The 20,728-nt window shown below is 35.0% G+C and overlaps 1 protein-coding gene across 2 annotated transcripts in view; it reads right to left on the bottom strand.

The window, feature by feature from the left end:
- Positions 1-1,050: 1,050 nt before the first annotated feature.
- HBS1L (HBS1 like translational GTPase) overlaps positions 1,051-20,728 on the bottom strand; it is a 75,695-nt gene continuing 56,017 nt past the window's right edge. For both annotated transcript variants that reach the window (XM_010983660.3, XM_010983662.3), the window contains exons 9-18: positions 19,014-19,160; positions 17,350-17,424; positions 16,674-16,791; positions 16,191-16,259; positions 13,639-13,743; positions 10,368-10,458; positions 9,849-9,957; positions 5,987-6,087; positions 3,348-3,492; positions 1,051-1,723 (exon numbers count right to left, since the gene is read on the bottom strand). In XM_010983660.3, coding sequence (XP_010981962.1) covers positions 1,712-1,723; positions 3,348-3,492; positions 5,987-6,087; positions 9,849-9,957; positions 10,368-10,458; positions 13,639-13,743; positions 16,191-16,259; positions 16,674-16,791; positions 17,350-17,424; positions 19,014-19,160 — 972 coding nt within the window. In that variant the 3' untranslated portion in view covers positions 1,051-1,711. The remainder of the gene's footprint in view (positions 1,724-3,347; positions 3,493-5,986; positions 6,088-9,848; positions 9,958-10,367; positions 10,459-13,638; positions 13,744-16,190; positions 16,260-16,673; positions 16,792-17,349; positions 17,425-19,013; positions 19,161-20,728) is intronic.

Genomic DNA, 20,728 nt, shown 5'->3' with positions numbered 1-20,728 from the left:
TCTCTTGCTTTCGCAGCCTCCTCTCCCCGCCCCCAATCCATTTCCCCTTCCCTACAGTATCCTGAATTTCCTTCCAACCCATCCACAGTCCTCAGCTATGCGCTTTGGGTGATATTCACTTCCCCTCCAAAAGATGCCCCCAAGGAAAGAAATTAAACTCCATTATAGTCAATGGTGAGATTTTTTAGGATTTCTGCAAAAGACATGTTCTTTCAGCCTGTTCACACCCTGGACAGAGGCTCTGAGGATCTAGAGTGGAATCGCAGGGTGTTCTGCACAGAGTCTAAGGGCAAAGTCAACCCTGCAAAAGACAGAGACCAGCAGAGTCCTTGCTGACACCGGGGGCTAGGCGGGCTAGACCAACTGAATGCTACCACTCATCTTTCTTTTTTGCTGAAGTCACTTTAAGTTAGTCTTCTGTCAGATGTACCTGTTAATCAATATAATACATACATAAAACACCTTCTTGCCTTAGAAGGTTACTCTCAAGTGACAACTACACAGCTTTCGGTAAGGAACTGAGTTCCCTCTGATCATCCACTGAGCAGCACGTTCCAGCTCTGTACACTTCCCCACGCCAGTGTTATCCTTCAGTTAAGAAGAAATGCTGCTGAATACGGTGAGCCATCAATACACAAATCACACCGTTTCCCAAGAAAAAACTGCATCCTGTGGTCCATCAGCTCAGAGTCTCGGACTCAGCTGAGGACAAAGTCTACTCTAAAGCTACTGTATCTAGGAGGGAGTTCAACAAACACTTGTCAGTGAAATACGCCTTGGAGTTTGGCAAAACTGTAAAGAAAAACATGACTTTGACTCATGGGGGAGTTATGGTCTACAAGGCACACAAGGTAAAGTCATCATGCGTGTGGTTGTACCAGTGAGACTGGGAAAAATAAAGTTATGGTGAGAAATGGATGAGACTACATTTAATTTGCTATTAGAAAGCAAGAATTCATGTGAAAGAGTCAGAAAACTCTTAGGTGGAAAAGATCCTATAAAACCCCCAAGTCCTACTTAGAATCTCAACAACACAAGAAACACAACACATTTTGCTGTTATGCTCAAACTAAGACATTTTATTAGCTGGCTTTACACCTTAAATAGTATCTTGGTTACAAGGAACAATTTCCACTGATTCCAAACTAAGCTTTCACATGGTTGCTTGGTGAAGGAAGAACATTCTTAGGCGCAACACAAAATACCTTTATCATAACCTTCGCCTAATCTTTTCTAAGAGTTAACCAAGAAAACTGCTCAGGTCAAATATTAACTAACTCAATGGCCAATTTTAGTTGTTTTTCCTTAAGAACGTATGTAGTAGACTTGAAAATCACAAGAAAGAACTGTAAACATTTTGAGGTTTGTCTGAAAGTAGAGTTTGCCTCATGATGGTTCAATGTCTTCTGACACATGTGTTTCATAGCTTCCATTGATCTCAGCGAGGTAAATCCATTTACTAAGATTCCAAAGGAAAAGACAGTTTTTTAAATGAAAGTAAAGTATTAGCCTTTCTTTACCAGTTGGCAACCTGAAATTTTTGTAGGAGTGATAAGTAATACTTCTTTGTAGCTGATTATAACTTTAATTTTCTCTCTCATTTTAAAAAATATCAATTGCACATTGTTGCCTTAACTGAATAACTGGATTCTTCAAAAACAGAGGTTAGCTATTTCACTGCAACAAGAAACATGGTAGAAATTTTGACCCATCATTCTTTTATCTGTAAAGGAAAAAAAAATATTTGCTATAATTCAACCAATCACATTATACGAACAACAAGAGGAAAATGGTAGTGGAATAAACATTACATCAAGTTTCTTTTTCCTGCAACTTCTTTCCATCCCTATTCATGTTACTTGAGATTTTCTATAATCGCTCCATTATTTTCCACAAGAAACTGTATCTTATTTTAGAATGCTCTTTTATAAAGAACATTTTGACAGATTAAATGTGATGCTGATGACAATGACATTAGCTAACATTTATTGAATGCTTTCTGAATGCCAATCACTGTGCCAAGTGCTTTGTACAGATTATTTCATTTCATAACTCCAGGAGGTAGGTTCTTTCACCCCATTTTTACAGATGAATAAATTGCAGGAGAAATGTGGTACTTCTGCTGCTAGGAACCCATGGAGCAGTAACTCAAACCTGGACTTAAGGTTAACTCCAGAGCCTTTTACAAGATACATGTATAATAAATGAATTTTGATTCATTTATTTATTCAATCTAAAGCCTTATGTTCAAAATATCCCTGCAATTAAATGACCTGAGTAAGTTTTAGGCAGAAAACAATCACATGAAGTAATGAAGCCCCCTTTAAAAATATAATACAGGCACACCTCGGAGATATTGTGGGTTTGGTTCCAGACTGCTGCAATAAAGTATGAATCGCAATAAAGCGAGTCACAGGAATTTTTGGATTTCCCAGTGTACATAAAAGTTATATTTACATTCTAATACTGCCTGTTAAGAGTGCAATAGCATTATGTCTAAAAAAACCAATACACATACCTTAAAAATACGTTTTTGCTAAAAAATGCTAACCATCATCTGAGCCTTCAGGAAGTCATAATCTTTTTGTAATAGTGACAGCAAATTATAGCAACTATAATAATAATACAAAAGTTTGGAATACTGCAAGAATTACCAAAATATGACACAGAGACACAAAGTGAGCAACTGCTGTTGGAAAAATGGCGCCCACAGACTTGCTCGACACAAGGTTGCCACACACCTTCATTTTGTAAAAGAAACGCAGTATCCGTGAGGCTCAAAAAAGTGAGGCACGCCTGTATTCATACGATCTATATTAACTATGATAGTGTGATAGAAAATTTAAATTACTGAGATTCTGGTTCATTTCTCATTATCTTCTCCAAAACTCAATTGTACCTTTCATTATATAATAAGTATGTTTCAGAAACATTACTAGTATATTAACTGAACTTTTTGAATGAATCATTTCAAATGCACTGAGAGCCAGTTATTTAAAAAAAAAAATTTAACGAGGGCTCTTCTGTTAAATGAAGTTACTACCCCCAATTCATCTGACTCCAAGTCTATATTCTCATAATTTGGACTGCATACTTATAGATCTATTTTTCAATGAGTTTCCTTTAATTTTGAGCACTAATACTGGTGAAGAAGATAGCGTGGAAAATCTAAGACCAAATACTTTCTTCCTATCATTCTTTTAATTACTTGAATATAAATTTTTAAATGTTACTACAAGATCATAACTGTACCCCGCCAGGCCATAAAATCTCTGTAATCATTCTTAAAAAGTAGGGGGAAAAAAAGACATAATAACTAATGGACACACAGGCAGCCACTAAATTACCTCAGTGACGACCCCGGCAGCTATCGTGGAACCACCGTACCGCAGCATAAACCTCCCCAGCTCCTTGAAGTCTTTGTACAGCTCAAGAGCCACTGGCCGTTGTGTCTGTAGCTCCACCAATGCATTCTGGCCTTTGGTCAACAATCTATCAAGAAAAATAAAATAAAGGAACAAATGGGTACCAAATAGAGTAAATAAATGTAATTAAAACCTGAAAAATAAATATTTAACATTCAATCTACAAATCAACTTAGTCTTTCAAAAGCTTAAAAAGAAATACAAGGCTTTCTTAAAAATGAAAATATGTGCTTTTAAATGTTTCTGGGTTAGCTGAAAGAAATGAGAGAATTCTAGATTTAAGAAATATTAGCTAGTTATAATATTTATATATTTAACAATCCTGCAAATTCAACTGTATCCCTTGAAGGGCTCTATAATCTAAAATACTCAAGACCCCTCCACCAAAGCCTTTCCTTTCCTTCCCTCGTGGAACTCAGGGGTTTAATTTTCTAACAAAGAAAGTGACGGGCTTGCTTTTTAAAAGAGGAACACAAGGCCCTATGTCTTCCCGGGTAAAACCCTACCTAGTAGACTATGCATTAGAAAGTTATCTTTAAAGAGGATAATCTCCCAGTGCCAGCACACTGCCCTAAATCGCTCTCTCTCTCTCCTTCCTTTTTTTTTTTCTCACATAGGAACAGCGGATCTTTAACAGAGGTTCAGGACAAAATCACATAAGATTTTTCCAGAGTCTGATGTTTGTAGGAAATGAAGGGGGATGAGGCCTGGCCCAGACTGTAAACAGCTTCATACAAACAAGCAAACAAATAAAAAACCCTGTGCCCCACCAGAGTTATAGAAAGAGGCAGAACCCAAAGGGGACATTCTGAAATGTTCTCTAGTTCAATTTTGATGTGTTCTAGAAGGACAGAGGATAGCAATCATAAACTCCTGAAAGATTAGTTCAGGGACAGACACATAGAATAAGCCAGGGTTTCTAAAAAGTATTACCCAAATTCTAAATATTGGTCTGGGATGAATTTCAGCTTAAGGTTCCACTCCTTAGGAAGGATAACATCTAATACATGCAAATTTTGCATCTAAGTTCGGTTCTAGAAAGTTTGATTCCATCCCATATAAAGCAATTGAGCCTACGATGTGCCTGGAGTGGAAATGAAGGGGAAAGGCCAAATGGTTTTGGTGCAAAGTAAGAGAAAAGGATGAAGCTACAAATAAGGTGACAGGAAAAACACACATGAGAACGTCCTAAGACCTAGCATTACTGAGCTAGGACTGTGCGGCAGGGGCTGGAGCAGGAGCAGAAGCAGGGAGGGGGAAGTTCTGATGAGCCCATTTCAGGTTGAGAATTTTCCAAATCACTTGCCTAAATTAAACAGGCTGGCTCCCGCCAAAATATATATATATATAATTTATGTGAACCAACCGACTGGGTTAGAATTCTGGCTCTGCCACTTGCTAGCTTTTGTGACCCTGAATATGATAGACAGTCTCTCTAAGTCTCAGTTTCCTCATCTGAAAACTGGGGAAAACAGTATTACCTGCTTTGTGTGCTTGCTGAGAATATAAACCACGCAAAAGCACTTATGGCAGAGCTTAGAAAAGAATGGTCCTCCAGAAATGCCAGCCATTAGTTCCATCACACTTCTCAGCACGCTGTGGCAGACACTCATGCCAGAAGCTCAAGACTCAAGTTAAAAATAAAGATCTTTAAAAGAGAGATTGAGTAGCCACTTTTTTCTAACTAACAGAGAAACAGGCATGAGTTTCAAGGAGTCTGAAGCGTCTCTCTTCCACTTGCAACCAACCCTAAATTAACCCTCTAACCACCTTTGGTCTCTTACACAGGTGCAAATGAGGAGGAACACCCAAGGACTGAAAAAAGGGGATTTTGGGTGGGATTCCCCATAGGGCTGAAGTGAGGAAAACCCCAGAGCTGAAGCAGCCAAGCCAAACTGTGGTTGGCCTGTATGAATTAGAGTAAGAAACACAAGTTTCTCAGGAAGCACTTCCTTTGAAAAATCCCAAGCCTATCCCAGCCAAAGGGGAGCTGTCCACACCTAGACTTAAATATTAATGGTAATCAGAGGGGACTGCCATGGCGGTGACCATGGTGGCTCCAGGTGGACTTCAAGCAGAAAAAAGAATACTTTCCCGGTGGGAGAAAAAGTGTGTTGTTCGCTCTCTTCCTGGGGTATTCTTAGCGTAGGGAGTGAGTCTCAGGAGGAGGTGACAAGAAAGTTAAGAATAATCAACTGGAATTTGGAGCAAGTGGCTAGGCATAAATCAAATTCATCTTTAAAAATGTAGGACTAATTTTTTAAATGCCTTCAGTTCTGTATCATCAGTATCTAAGGCTTGATACTCATACATAGACTTATATTTACATATTTATTTATACCCATCACCACCATACATAACAGAAATTGTATCTAGCATTCATACCTAAAACAGGAGCTTAAATATTTGTTTTTGTGTTTTAGTCTAGTCCTTAATAAAAATGATTTCTGGAACAAGTGAAACAGACTTCCCTCACCACACAGAGAAATACTGTACAAACAAATTAATCTGTAAAGAATGTGCTTAAATTGTGCTTATCATTTATGCATTAAAACACTCACTTGGGCTTCTTCTTTGTGACTTCACCAGTGCTTTTGTTCAAGACACTAATCAATCGTTTAATAACGGCGGGTTCACTGACAGTTTGGTAGTGTAACAGCACCTACAACAAAAAATTGTAACACTAAAAAGCTGCTCACCACAGCATCTCTGGCCTTTTATTCCAGCATACACATTTAATCATACTAAACTCAGCAGTGCTGCCCAGAGTCTGTCAGCCTCCCCAGTTCCTTCCTCCAAGTCCCACCACTCTAATCAGGTTGTCCCTTAATTTACTAGGGGAAGAGGTCATGCGAAGAAGTTCCAATTTCTCCCCCACCACCTACTGTGTAAACCTGAGTAAATGACATAACCTTCCTCACAGGGTTATGATGAGAGTTAACATAAGATCAGAGATGATGCTTGGCACAGTAAGATGTTCAACGAATGTGAACTATTTCATCATAAAAAACAAGGGGAAGGGAAATCACATGATAGCAGTAATTAACTGTATTCATTGCCAGCTAATGAGAATAAAATATTATATGGGAGTTTAGACAGGTGTTGAAGTCAAGCAGACCTGAGTTCAAATCCTGAGTGTGATCTGAGGTAAATCCTGTAACAACCCTTCTCCCCTCAATGTCCCCAGCCTCAGGTCCCGAGTCACTAAATGAGGAAAACCAGATAATGTTATTTTAAAGTAGTGCCTAGTACACAGTAAACATGAAGTTAGCGGGTGACCCTATATATTAGCTATTATTGTTCATGTTTCATATGTAAAGAAATTTAATATCAAAAAGACTAAGTGGCAATAAGGGTGCCAAGATGACTCAATAGGGAAAGGACAGTCTTTTCAACAAACAGTGCTGGGAAAACTGGGTATACACAAGCAAAAGAATGAAGATGAAGCCTCACCTTGTATCATATACAAAAATTAACTCAAAATGGGTCAAAGCCCTAAACAAAAGAACTGAAACTATGAAACTTATAGAAGAAAATGGGGGTGGGAGGTGGGATTCTTCTTATGTTGAATCTAGCTATGATTTCTTACATATGACACCAAAAGTAAAGGCAACAAAAGACAAAGCAGATAAACTGGGCTTCATCAAAATTTAAAAGTTTTGTGCATCAAGGGACACTTAGGACTGAAAAGAAAACAGAATGGAAGAAAACATATGTAAATCGTATTGATAAGAAATAAATACCTAAAATATATAAAGGAATGAAAAGATGTTCAACATCATTAGCTACTAAGGAAATGGAAATCAAAACCACAATGATACACCCTTCAAACCCATTAGTTTGCCTATTATGAACAAACAAAAAAATCATCTCCCCACACACACTCCCAGAAAGGAAAATAACATGTGCTGATGAGGAAATGGGGAAATAAGCACCCCTGCGCACTGCTGGTGGGAACGTAAAAAGGGCACAGCTGCGCCAGGAAAACAGTTTAGCGATTCTCAAAAGTTAAACACAGAATTACTGTATGATCAAGCAGTCCCACTCCTAGGTATATACCCAAAAGAACTGAAAGCAGGGGCTCAGACAGATACTTGTATGCCAATATTCACAGAAGCATCATTCAGAATTGTAAAAAGATGGAAACAATCCAAACATCCATCAACAGATGAATGGATAAACAAAATGAGGTGTATGCATCAACAGGATATTATTCAGCCTTAAAAAGAAATGAAACTCTGATACATGCTACAACATGGATAAACCTCATAAATGTTATACTAAGTGAAGTAAGTCAGACACAAAAGGACAAATGTGTGAGTCCACTTACATGAGGGACATAGAACAGGAAAATTCATACAGAAACAAAGTAGAGCTGTGGTTACCAGACAATACGGGGCAAGTGTAATGGGGGAGTTCTTGTTTAATGGGAACAGAGTTTGGGATAAAGAAAAAGTTCTGGAGGTAGTGGTGTTGATGGTTGCACAACAAGGTGAATGTACTTAATGGCACTGAACTGAACACTTAAAAATGGTTAAAATAGTAAATTTTACATTATAAATATTTTATCACAGTAAAAAAATCAAAACATGAATTTAATTAAAATCTACTCCACTTTTCTTTTTTTTCCTACTAAAATATATAGAGCATTTAACCATATGAACAGAGGGAAACAAAAATATTTATGTATTAAGGAACTAGTCCCTAAATAGTGAAATTTTAACTGCTTAGGAAGCCTTTTCTTAGTTAAATAAAAAAAAAAATTGTGAAAGTTTCTCCCCACAGGAAGTAAATTAAATGACAAAACATGACCATTTTTTTTCTGAAACAAATTTCATCCTGGTATTCGTGAATCAATACACGCGGGTGAAATCTCATAAAGCCGCACTGAAAAACTTTTAATTCATAAAAGAAACTATCGTACACAGGAAGACAGTATTACTATTCAGAGTAACTACTAACCTCTTGACCCCTCTACCTCTCCACTGGCAAAAGTTACTGCTGCACGAGTGAAAACACACAATAACCAACCTCTCCAACTCCTCCCCACTGGGCATACTGCTTTCTAAGAACGAGTGCCATTCGCTCAGTAGCAATTTCTTGCCTATCAACACATGAATTTTGAATGTTTAAAAATTAAGTATTTTCAACAATAACAGTATTTTTTGGAGAGAACCTTTTGCCCCCTTCTTTTCAGCATATGGGAGAAATGGAATACAATTATAAAACTAAAATACTTAAACATTAAATATTTTATAAATATTAGTTTTATAGGATCAAATTTTCATAGAAAAGTTATTAAGAATCATCACATGGTTATCTCAAATAAAGGTGCAGAGGTATAAAATAAATTTAAATGAACTAAATAAATTTATTCCTAACCTTTAAAATACTATCACTACTTTAAATGAAGTTTAAAGGTCAATTAGCATTACTACTGCCTTAGTTTTATTTCAAAGATGCATCAAATGGTGAAAATGATCAGTTTATATTTCAAAGGCAAGCCATTTAATCCCACTGAGAAACATTTTTTATTGCCATGCAGAGCCTGTGCTATATGAGCTGATCAAGAAAAGAAACAAGTCTAATGGGAAAAAAATGCCCATTTGTTAAATGACAAATGCAAGGTACCCAACTAAACAGAGCATGGGGCCCAAATACCTAAAAAAAAATTACACATAAAACGAAGGATTCATGCTATTCACAAGGAGTATGTTTTCTGGATAAGTAAAATTATCTTATAAAATCCCTCTCTTCCCATACATATGTGTGTTCAAATGATGCTAGTCAATGAAAACCTGCAAACCCACCTCATAGCATACAGGGTCTGAATGTGTTGCTTCAGCACAATTAAAGTTTGCCCTATGTCAAGCATCCCCAGAACATACCCATAAATATCAATAGTTGGACACAATGTAGACAAAAAAATACTCTGAAATGTAAAGAGTAGACATTTATAGATTACATAACTACAGGAATTCTTATTATCTCTATTTTTGTGTTTTCCAAAATTTTCTATAACAATGTTACTACTTTTATAATCAGAAAAATTACAAATAAGCATATTAAAACAAAACAAAACCTGAAAAGCCCAACCTAAGAAGATTGGTCAGGTAACCTTCAGAACACAGCAAAAAATTATCTATCATTCCCCCTAAATGAATTTTATTATTATCATCAGTTTGTATCCTATCAATTATGAAATTTCTTCTCAATGCCTCTTTGAAAAAATCCCCAGGCTTAAGGATCAAAATTAAAAAAAAAATTCTCAAATTCTAATTTCATGTTTTTCTGGGTTAGAGTAATAAGATGTCAGTTGAAAATAACCATAGCGTCATCACTTGTGAAGAGAGTTGTTATTTTTTAGAATAAAGTTATGTTGAATTTATAAAAACAGTAACAATTAAATGTTTTGAAACTTACAGGAAATCCTTTCGTGATAGGAACTTCAATATTAAAGATGAGGATTCGGGCTCTGAAACGAGTGCAGGCCTTAATGGGTTCTTTGGGGCCACAAAATACACAGCCAACACTGTAACAACAAAAAACCAGAAACAAACAAAAAAGGAGAGCAGGTAATTGGGGGGATAATTAAATATACATCCAGTAGGAATACCTCTAAAACCATTTACAAAGCAAAACAATCAAGTAAATTAGGGACTTTTTCTAAATATTCCCTTCTTGGTTAAAGCATGGTTTTATTTCCATACATTACAGCTTTCCTTCAAAGAACACGTCAGGTACGTACACTGATGCATATTAATTTCAATTTTAAGTAGGTTTTGCTTATTATCCTTATACTTCCACAAGTGCCTATTTTTGGCCAGATGAGATTCAGAATTAATACACATTCTTTCATATGAGCTGGCCAACTGCAAATTCTACGTTTCTTGCGGTCCTATATCCAAAACAATTGTCGCTTAAACTCATTTTCTCACTCACTTGATTTTGATGATATCCATCCCAACCAACGTAAGACTAACATGATCGCCTGCTGCCGCCCAGTCGACAGGTTCATCATGCAGAGTGATTCCTGGAAATGAGTAAGAACCAAAGCACACAGTGAAACACCTCAATAGCAAACCATAACAACCAAGGGAGTTTGGCTGATTTGTGCCTCATCAGTCACTACTCATCATTTTCAATATGAATGGATTGAGAGTGAGAAGTGTTAACTGTGAGCGTTGAGGAAAACACACTTCCTCTAGACTTGACTCTTCTGGACCACCACCCTAAACACAAAGTGACTTGCATCTGTCCATAAAAGGCTGATTCCTACTTATTTATCAATATTTTTAAACTCATTTACATAACTGGTATATTCACTAAACAGGCCCCATTCCAATACTTCTCTTATTTTAATAGATGCAGGTATAATAGCACAGTTCCAATTACTTTGAATAACATAAAGGGTAGGGAAGATGCCTAGTAGTATTTTATTCTCCTGAGCTTTGCTTTACTCAGACAGCCACCTAAACAATGGCCTGTGTTCTCCGAGTACGGCAGGGCATCAGTACTCAGACAGATGTGCTCTCTGCGGGCCCCTTCACTATTTCTAGCTCAAAAGAACGGCTTCCCATAGTGACATATGCACAATGATAAATGGTTATATGAAATGGAAGAGATTAAAAGTGTGAGAGATTTTAATTTAAAAATGATCCCAGCTGTTGCTATATACCTTTATTACCTAGGGATAATCCTGGAGTACAACTGCAAAGGGCAATAATACTCAGGTATTTGAATAAAGGCTTTTAAAGGGTTTCTCATTTTGCTAATCCTGTGGGGGAAGTTCCTTTCCATGGGACCTTGAGTCTTCTGCTGAAGACAGAATGTAGGCCAACCACTGGGGAATAGTTCTCAATTGACATGTTTTTAGTAAATTGTAATTCACCCATATCTTTCTGAAAATACTTATTTTTCCCATGTAGCATATTCTTAAGTGAGTTTCTTTGAGACTTTCTGGGAGTTCGAAAACTTTAAGAGCTCTGAGACCACCTAAAGTTTTATTCAAAATTTCATGTAGGTGCACATCTGTATTATTAATCTGAGAAGAGGGGTCACACCTTTCATCAATTGAGCAAAGAGGTTCTTGACCTCAAAAATGTTAACAACTATATTTTAAGATGTTTGTTAAATTTTCAACTAGTTAAATTTAGTTTTTAAGTGTGAATTTAAAATGACCATATCTGATTTTTGGTATGAAATGTGGAATTGAAGTCAGGAGCTAGCTACTTACACAGGCTAGGGATTACCTTTAGCTTCAGGATTCTGAAGAGCTTTCACACTAGAAGTTTGATTAATAATATAAAACTTTCTAAAGATAAATATAATCTGATTTCTTTCCCCTAAACATGTTACACTGTCCTATTTATGATATTTATCTTCTTAAGGATTTTCTTTAGTGGAGAAAGAAGTTCTTTTTTAACACTTTATGAACTTATGCTAATAAAGTGAAATGTAATTTAGAATTTCCATTTTTTGGTAGCAGATTTAGTCAGTTGTCTTTTTTAGGATACTACTGGTTACTGAGCCACAGTTCCACCTGAAATGTTCAGACAAAGGGTGCACTCAACAATCAAGTGAATCGAACAAAAGCAATAGGGTGAGAAATTGAAAACTGAGAATCTCCAGGTTGGGTTAGAACGGTGGCTCTCAAGGAATGAAGCAGGGCATCTGATGTGGCTTCCCTTAAGAACCACTGGATTAAAGATAAGTGGTTGGAGTTTTTCTGGTGGGGTAGGGACAGGAAGGAAAAAGGGAAAGTATGTAGACCTCTCAGAGGTGACGAAATTAGGATTTTGGAGGTCACAAAGAAGCCAGTCTGTAAGCTCCTTGATCATGGTTTAGGATCATGTTTTTAATTTATGTCTATTACTATATTTATATTATATATATACATATTTATATATTAGATATAAATCTATCATATATATATAAAAATTTCTATTCTCAAAAAACTCTTTAATATATAAAGAAATTAGCATTTCTAAAGTATTGTAGCTCTTGATAACTTTAAAAAAACAAAAGCAGAGATAAAAACTTGCAAACAACAGGTCTATGGAAAATGATTCTTTTTTAAAAAGTGTACATTACTTTTGATCCAAAGAGAATTTTCCTGATCCCTAAGCAAGCAGAAAGAAAAAGGTAAAATAGAAATAACTTTGGCTTTCATTCCCTTATTCATCTTTAAATTTAGGTTAACTCTGCTACCTAAACAGATATTCATTAATTGCTTACAATCCTTAAGAAATCAGCTTTTAAATAAGTAAAATAATTCAAATAAAATATACATTCAAATTCATAAAGTACAACTCTGGATATAAACTATACATAAAGAGTAACAGAAGAAAAAGTACTGAATTTAAAAAAAAATTTAACATTACCAGTAGGTTATACATTAGCTGAAAACTGTTACAAATCATATTACTTTCTAGTATTAAACAAATCTTTGGTTTTATGTTGAAGCCAGAGACTTAGTTGGAAGCTAGCTTAAGGTAAATAGAGAATTATAAACTTTTAAGCAGAATTCAGAAAAGAAGAACATGCACACACACAAAGTCAGATGTTTAGAAGAGAGAAATAGTTATCAGCTGTTATGAAAGGTTATATACTAAATCTATGTGCAAAAGCAGTAACTGTGGCACTTAAAACTAGCTCAATTTCTCTTCTCGACATTAGGATTCTCTGTATTTGCATCTTATTTTCTTACTTAGGTCTTCCTGTAAAAAAAAAAAAATTTTTTTTTTTTTGGTATAAACATGACCAACGTTGTTAACTTATTGTAATTCTGAAATACACATTTCAAAACAACAGACTACAGCAATCTGCTTTGCCATTGACTATTTAATGCCAGGATGGGGTCAGACTTAATTTCTGCTACTCAATACTACTTTAAATATATCTGACAGGTGTCTATACATCTGGTTCAATCCTACCCAGGCTTTTTGAATCAATCTCAAAAAAAAAAAAACAAAAAAAAAAACCGCTACCACAGTTAGAATGTTATATGTACATTTATACACACATAGTCACAACAGAAAAAAATCGTTTAATGTTTTCACATTTTTATCTTTAACAGTTAGTATCATTTTGACAGTCAGTTACAATTTCACTAAGAGGTTATCTACTCTCGAGTTAATAACTAGACTACTTTTAAAAATCTGCTGTCTCAAACTTAAGGGCTGTTTAACAAAAGAATCTTGCAGAGGAATACCTTTTGTAGTACAAGTTTCATTAGGAGGCATTGCTAGTAGTCGGTCACCAGTTTGGATATAACCAGCTTCAATTTTACCAGTTACACAAAATCCAGATCCTTGATCTGCAAAACATGCCAAATTCTTAATAAATGCTCACACAGCAATGCTATATGATGTTTAAACTGCTAGCAATACTTACTTCCCTACTAGTTATACAAAACCAGTAGTTCAATGAACACTAAGCAATGACCATTTCAGAATTTTTAATATATCTACTAAATATGGTACACTACATTCTACTCTTGAGTTTCTTACAAATAAAAATATTTATATGAGAAAAAGTGGAAATTCATTCCTTTTTCAAATATTTACTGAATGCTTACTAAGTACCATGCTAAACTCTGGGAATAGAGAGATGAAAATATAAGCCCCTAACCATATAGGTTCACATTAGCGAAGAGAAAGATGAAAACAATCACACTGACCTGAGACAAATGCTATTTATAATATACAATGGAAACAAAAAAACGTGCATCAAAGAATCCATGAGGAGGGATGATTCCACTTTAGCTGGGCACTCAGAAGGAGAAGGTTTATCAAGTAGCTTGTGTGCACGAGCAAAGGCACACTTAACTGAATGTGGGCCGTGCTAAGACCCATGTGTCATTTATATGGAATTTATATGGGACCATATGGAATCACGAGGGAAAAGTAAGGCATGAGGCAAAGAGGTGGGCACAGGACAAATAATAAAGGGGCCCCATTAATCACGCTTAGAACTTGAATTTTACCCTCAGTTAAGTAAAGGGAAACCAGTAAAGAATTGTGAACACAGAAGAGACATGATGCTATTTCTGTGTCAGAGAGGAGGGGAGGGTGACTGAAATGCATACACTGACTGTAGAAAGGGAGTAAACTCAAGAATTTGAGAAAAAGGTATGACAGATTTAGGGTGATACAGTAAGTGGGGAATAAAGGCAAAAACAGAGAAATCTGAGAGATGATGATGTATTAACTGTGAGACAGGAAGTCAAGGAACAAGATCCATGGTAGCCTTGGGGAATCTGAGGTGTCTACAAGACACACAGGTGGAGAAGATACATTCCAGGGGGCACCAAGCACACAAGCCATGAGCATGGTACCCTGGGGACACACTCCCTGTGGAGATGCCCAGCAGCAGTTAGCAGATGTGTCTGGAGAGCGAAAACAGGTTTAGGTTGGAAATCTGTGATGCATCAAGACGCAGGAGATAAATGAACTCATTAATGTTGGTCCAAAAGGAGCCTGTAGACTAAGAAGAGTAGTGAAGCAACAGAGAACATTAGCTAAGGGACAGTGAAAGAGGAGGCCACAGAGAGGTCAAAGAGACAGATAGAAGAGCAGGAGTAAGTGGGTCACAGAAACCATGGGGGAAAAGTTTCAAGGTGGATGTGGCTGCCAGCCTCAGAAGTAATGCCAAATTCAAGTAAGATGGAAGTAAGACAGAACTGAAAAATGTGTACTGACGTTGGCAACCAAGAAGTCATTTGGTAGTCTCAGTGGGAACATGCTGAAGAGAGCAGTGTAGGCAGAAGCCAAGAAGCAGCCTGAAGAGAGAACAGGAGGTGAAAAGGCAGAGTCAGCAAACATTGTTAATCAAAAAGAAAATAAACACCTCTTGTATTTTAAATAGATAATAGACATTTTGAATAGCATTATCATATTTTTTCTACTACTGGAATGCTGGAAGATAATAATAATAATATACATTTCAATTTCACTGAATGATTTTTATGAAGCACCTTCATTTATTCATTTATTAGGTATGTGTTATGTGCCAGGCACTGAGCTAGGTCCTGCAAAATACAGATACAGAAGTGACAATATGTGCCCTGGAGGACCTCACAATCTAAGTGGACAAACAGCACAGAAACAATTACAACACTGCATGAAAAATGCAATGACGGAGGATACAGAGAACATGGACGGGCATCGTGGGGTATGTGTGTGGGTGGCCTCACCAGTTACTACTTTACTGCTGCTCAGTTCTGAATCCACCCTTCACTGCCTGCTCTGTGATAATGGAGATTTGGGGGACAGCTGACATCTTTACTATAAGGATTATTTCAATACATAAGTATGTTATATCCTTTCATTTATTGAGATCTTTTATTCAATTTCTACTATATACTTTTCTATGTAGGGTCCTGTACACATTAAATTAGATTAAGAGAGAGAAGAGTAAAACACTGGTAGACATAGTGGCAATAAAGACCCTATGTGATTAAGTGAATGATCCAGTTTGGTTGAAGGATATAGAAACTAAAGGAAACTAACGGGAAAAAAAAGACCTATGCGGCTAGAAAGACAAAGGATCAGGGTTTTTTTCATACTTGGAGGATAAGTATGAGACGGGGAAATGGTAAGTAAATTGAAGATTTTTCTGGGTAGGGATGTTAAATAACTAGAATTGTGTACCACTGGCATAAAGAAGGGAGAATCTAAAGATGACATAAGAATTTTGTCCAACAAAAGAGGTAATGAAAAGGCAAGGTCCCTACTGAAGAAGCACAGTGGAGGTAGCACTTACCTTTGAAAACATCAGATACACATAATCTAAAAGGCTTATCAATAGATCTTTGAGGAGGCCTGAAGGAATCTGGAAAAAAGGGGCAAAATAGCAAGATTTAATGCAGAAGTAATTTTTGGTTCATTTCCCATAAGTCCATTATGGTCTCATGTCTCCTAGAAAATATTCTTTTTAATAAATGCTAATAGCAAATTGGCTGGCATTCACGTAATGTTTTGCAGTTTATAAAATGTTTTCAACATGTTTCCTCATTTAATGTCACAACACTCTGTGAGGTAGGTAGGGTAGGCATGAGCCTCATTAATTAAACAAGAAAAATTTAGCATTAGTTTGAATATTGCATGTAATTTCAAAACTGGTAACTGAGCTCCTCTGATTACAAATCCTATGCTTTTTCACATACTTCACTCTTCCCTCCATAAAGAACTCTAAATAATCAATAAAGTTCACAATGCAATAAAATTAATATGGCAGAATTCTTACCAATTTGTTCTAATAAACATTGGCCTTTATACCATTTTGTAAGTTCACTTGATTGAGATCTTGTGATTAGATTTTCACCACTGAGACCACTTGTAGGGATAAAAGCTACATCATTTTCCTATTAAAAAAAAGATTGAATATATGAAACTAAATACAGCATTGTTTTTAAAATGTTAAAAGGGACACCATACAATAACTGTACCAAGTTTGCAAAAGCAGCCATGTACTTTTTAAAAAGTAACAGAAATCACAGAACTAGTGCCCTGAAATTATCTAATCCAACAGTTTTCAACTTTTTTGATTTTGTGGGAAACTTACAAGTTTGTTCCAAAACACACAAGCATTTTTACCTGGTAACACAGGCATATTTTGCTGGAGAAATTTCTCTCTACTAATTTTCCTCTTCCACTGTGACCTCCCTAAACCTACACATTTAATTTAATAGGTGGAGATAAAGTCTTTTACTAATATTAAATCCAAGCCAATTTATAAAATGCATGCAATTTTCTAGAACGAAGTAATCCAAAAAATATAAAATAGGATATACATAATCCCAAGGGGACATAAAAACAAAAAGAATTAAACATACTGAACAAGACAACAAAGTAGTTTTTTCTCTCATATCAGTAAAATTAGACATAAGGAAAGTAACTGAATAAATTTAAAATTATCTTACCTTAAAACCTGCTTGCTTAAGAAAGTGCCCAAGTTTTCCAGTAATCTCTTGAAATCTTTCTTGTTGCCAATTAACCTGATAAAGATCCAATTTATTTTTAAAACTATGCTTCAGACCATGCTATATAAAATTTAAATTTCTGCAATAAAATATAAACAATCAAGACTATAAAATATAATTATAAAATCTATTCAATATGAAATATATTAAAATTAAAGCTTAGAATGTCAGATCTTACTATTAATACGATCTAAAAGTAACTTTTCCTGCAACAGAAAGTCTAGAAACAAACTCCAGTACATACAGAATTTTTTGTTCAGTGCTAAAAGGGATTTCAAATTTGGGGAGAAAAAGTGAGTAACTTATTAAATTGTGCTTAGACCAACTGCTGAAATAAAATAAAATTACTGACCACCCGCACCCAAGTCAAACAGACTAAGAATGTGTATGTAATAAAAACTCTAGATACCCACACCCATGCTATATAGTATCTAAGGGTAAATGGAACAATGACTGCAAATTATAACTTACATGGAAATTCATGTCAAAATAAGATGGATAATGTGGGTATTTACTGTAAATTTTTTTCAAGTTTTCTTTATGTTTGAAAATTTTCATACTAAAATACTGAGAAAAAATAAAAGATATATATAATACTGATACTATAAAAAAACTATGTAGAAAAACTTAGGTGAATATGTATCTGATCTCAGTATGAAAATACCTAAGCATAAAGAAATAAATCAAAAGTAAACATTAATATCTTTAATAAATAAATTACTTTACAAATTACAAATTTTTTTTAAAGTTCCAAATTATATGAATTCCAAAAGAAAAAATACAAATGGTAAATAAACATACAAAATATATTTAAATATTATTACCATTCACAGAAGAGTAAATTAAAAAAAGAAAAATCATGTTTTATATGTCAAATTGGAATACAATCTTTTAATAACAGCAGTGTTGATAAAAGTTTGTGAAAGTGAACATACCATATAGAAGTAAATAACGAGAGCTTTTCTCAAAGGCATTTCGATCATGTACAGTAAGTCTTAAAAATGTGTATGTCCTTAGGCCCAGAAATTTCCATAGAATAAACTATTTCTATGTACACACACACAAAACTAGAAATATCCAAAAGTAGGGGATTGTTTAAATAAATTATAGTATATCTTTAAAATACACTAGAATAAAGCTATAAAAACAAACTCTATATAAAAATTATTAATTACTTGGAAACATGAACAAGAATATTGTCAATTTTTTGAAAAAGCAGATAATGAAACAGATTAGTACCCAATGTTATAAAGAAAAGATTTTTATATATTAAAATACACTGGATGGATGAACAAAATGAAAAGTTAAAAATTAGGGGTGGGGAGAGTTGCAAATACATGTTGTTTCAGGTTTTCTTTATACTAAAATAAATATGCATTTTTTAACTAAAAATAAAGATTTAGAAATTAATTCTGAAAATGAGAATTTATCTTCTTGCTTAAAATTACTAATATCTCATTTATTTACTATCAGGATCATGCATTTATTTTTTAAAATATGACAACTGGACTAATAAAATGTAAACTCGTCATATCTCAGGTCATCAATATGGCATAGAATCATCTTAATTAGCATCTAAAATGAATTTTCAAGTCTTGAAATACCTGATCCATTTTATTGACTGCAACTGCAAGCTGGGTTACTCCCAGAGAACGAACCAAGAGGCCATGTTCCCGTGTTTGTCCACCAGTCTCAAATCCAGCCTCAAACTCTCCTCTGCTGGCATCTACAACTAAAACAGCTACATCTGCCTAAAGAAGAAAAAAAAATCATCAAAACTAGAAATAATGTCCCAGCATTTTAATTCAATGGACAGATTATTCAATTAACTGTGTTGGTCAGATTTTAAAGGCAACTCTAACTTGACACCAAACACAAAGCAAATCAAACAAAGGAATTACAAAGATGGATTAAAATTTTAAAACAAAGTACTAGCATGTGGCCAAAAAAACACAACATAATGAATAAAAGATTGTCATGTTTGGTTATATAACAATCACAATAACTAAGCAAAGGAGAAAAACATAAAATTAAAACATAAGTAAATAAAACAAATATTTGTAACATAGAACACATATGGTAAAAGTTATAATCTTAATATAAAGTCTTTGCCAAAAAAGGAAAAAGACACAGCTCTACAGAAAACTAGCTAACAATTTGCTAAAGAAAACATATAAATGGCCAATAAATATTCAAAAATTCAAATGTATTAGAATAAACAAAAAAGGACATTAAAAATACATCAATGTATTCTTCCCTTAGACCACTTGTACAAATCACATTGGCAAAGATTTGAAAGACGAAATTGTTTACTATAAGCAAGGGTGCCGGCAGATGGACACTGACACAAACACTGCCTGTGGGACTGTGAGTCCACCGCCTTTCTGGAGGGCATTTTCACAATAAGTGTCAAGAGCCTTAAAATTACGTATATTTTGTTTCCCAACAACTCTACTTCTAGGAATTTATCCTAGGGAAATAATTATGGATTTACAGAGATATTTGTCAGAGTATTGTTCATAATGATGAAAAGCTGTACTCTAACGAATTAGCAAAAAATAGTATATTCTCGCACTACAGCTACTGAAAAAGTACCTAAATAGCAAAGTTTCCTAACTTCTGTGGATCATTTTGACAATCAGATGAAAGACTTGTCTTCTCTTATACTCAATTTACACACACACACAAAGAAGAAAGGAAGTTAACCTTGACCCAGCTCATTTTCTTCTTTAGCTTTACTGATACTAGTTCAACAGGTTCCCACTGTTCTTTTGTATTGATATGTCTTTATGTGACTCCACTTGCATCATGTGGATGCAGCTTTGAAAATTTGCAGGAAAACAGTTTGTGCAACCATAGATGTTCCTCCATTTTCATTCTCATCGATGATTTTTGCCAATGCTTTGTATCTACTGTTAAATGTAGCATTAATTTCCAATCCTTCATGATTTATACTGTTAAACTCTTAACTTCTTCAATAAAATCCAGTTCTTTTGATCAAGGATTCTTGGTTAAGAGCACAAACTGAAGCAATCAGTTTGAAAATTGGCTCTTACACTCACGTATTGTCACTAATAGGTCTCACACCTCAGGCAAATTGTCTATCTCACTTCACAGAAACACTGGTGGGTAAATGTCGTTTATATAAAGTACCCAGCCCTGACTTTACAAATCCTAGGCCCAATGATTATAAATCTCCTCATCAAGTTTTGTTAATAACTGTCAAACTTTATTTACTTTCTTAGGTTAAAATTTAAAATTCACTGATTTGGGAAGATACCCAAAGCAGCAAGTGTTCTTCCTAATCCTCTTTCTTATT

This window comes from Camelus dromedarius, chromosome 6 (assembly GCF_036321535.1).
Source record: "Camelus dromedarius isolate mCamDro1 chromosome 6, mCamDro1.pat, whole genome shotgun sequence".
Taxonomy (NCBI): domain Eukaryota; kingdom Metazoa; phylum Chordata; class Mammalia; order Artiodactyla; family Camelidae; genus Camelus; species Camelus dromedarius.
Note: the sequence above shows the minus strand (reverse complement) of the source record. Positions and strands in the feature narration are given on the sequence as shown.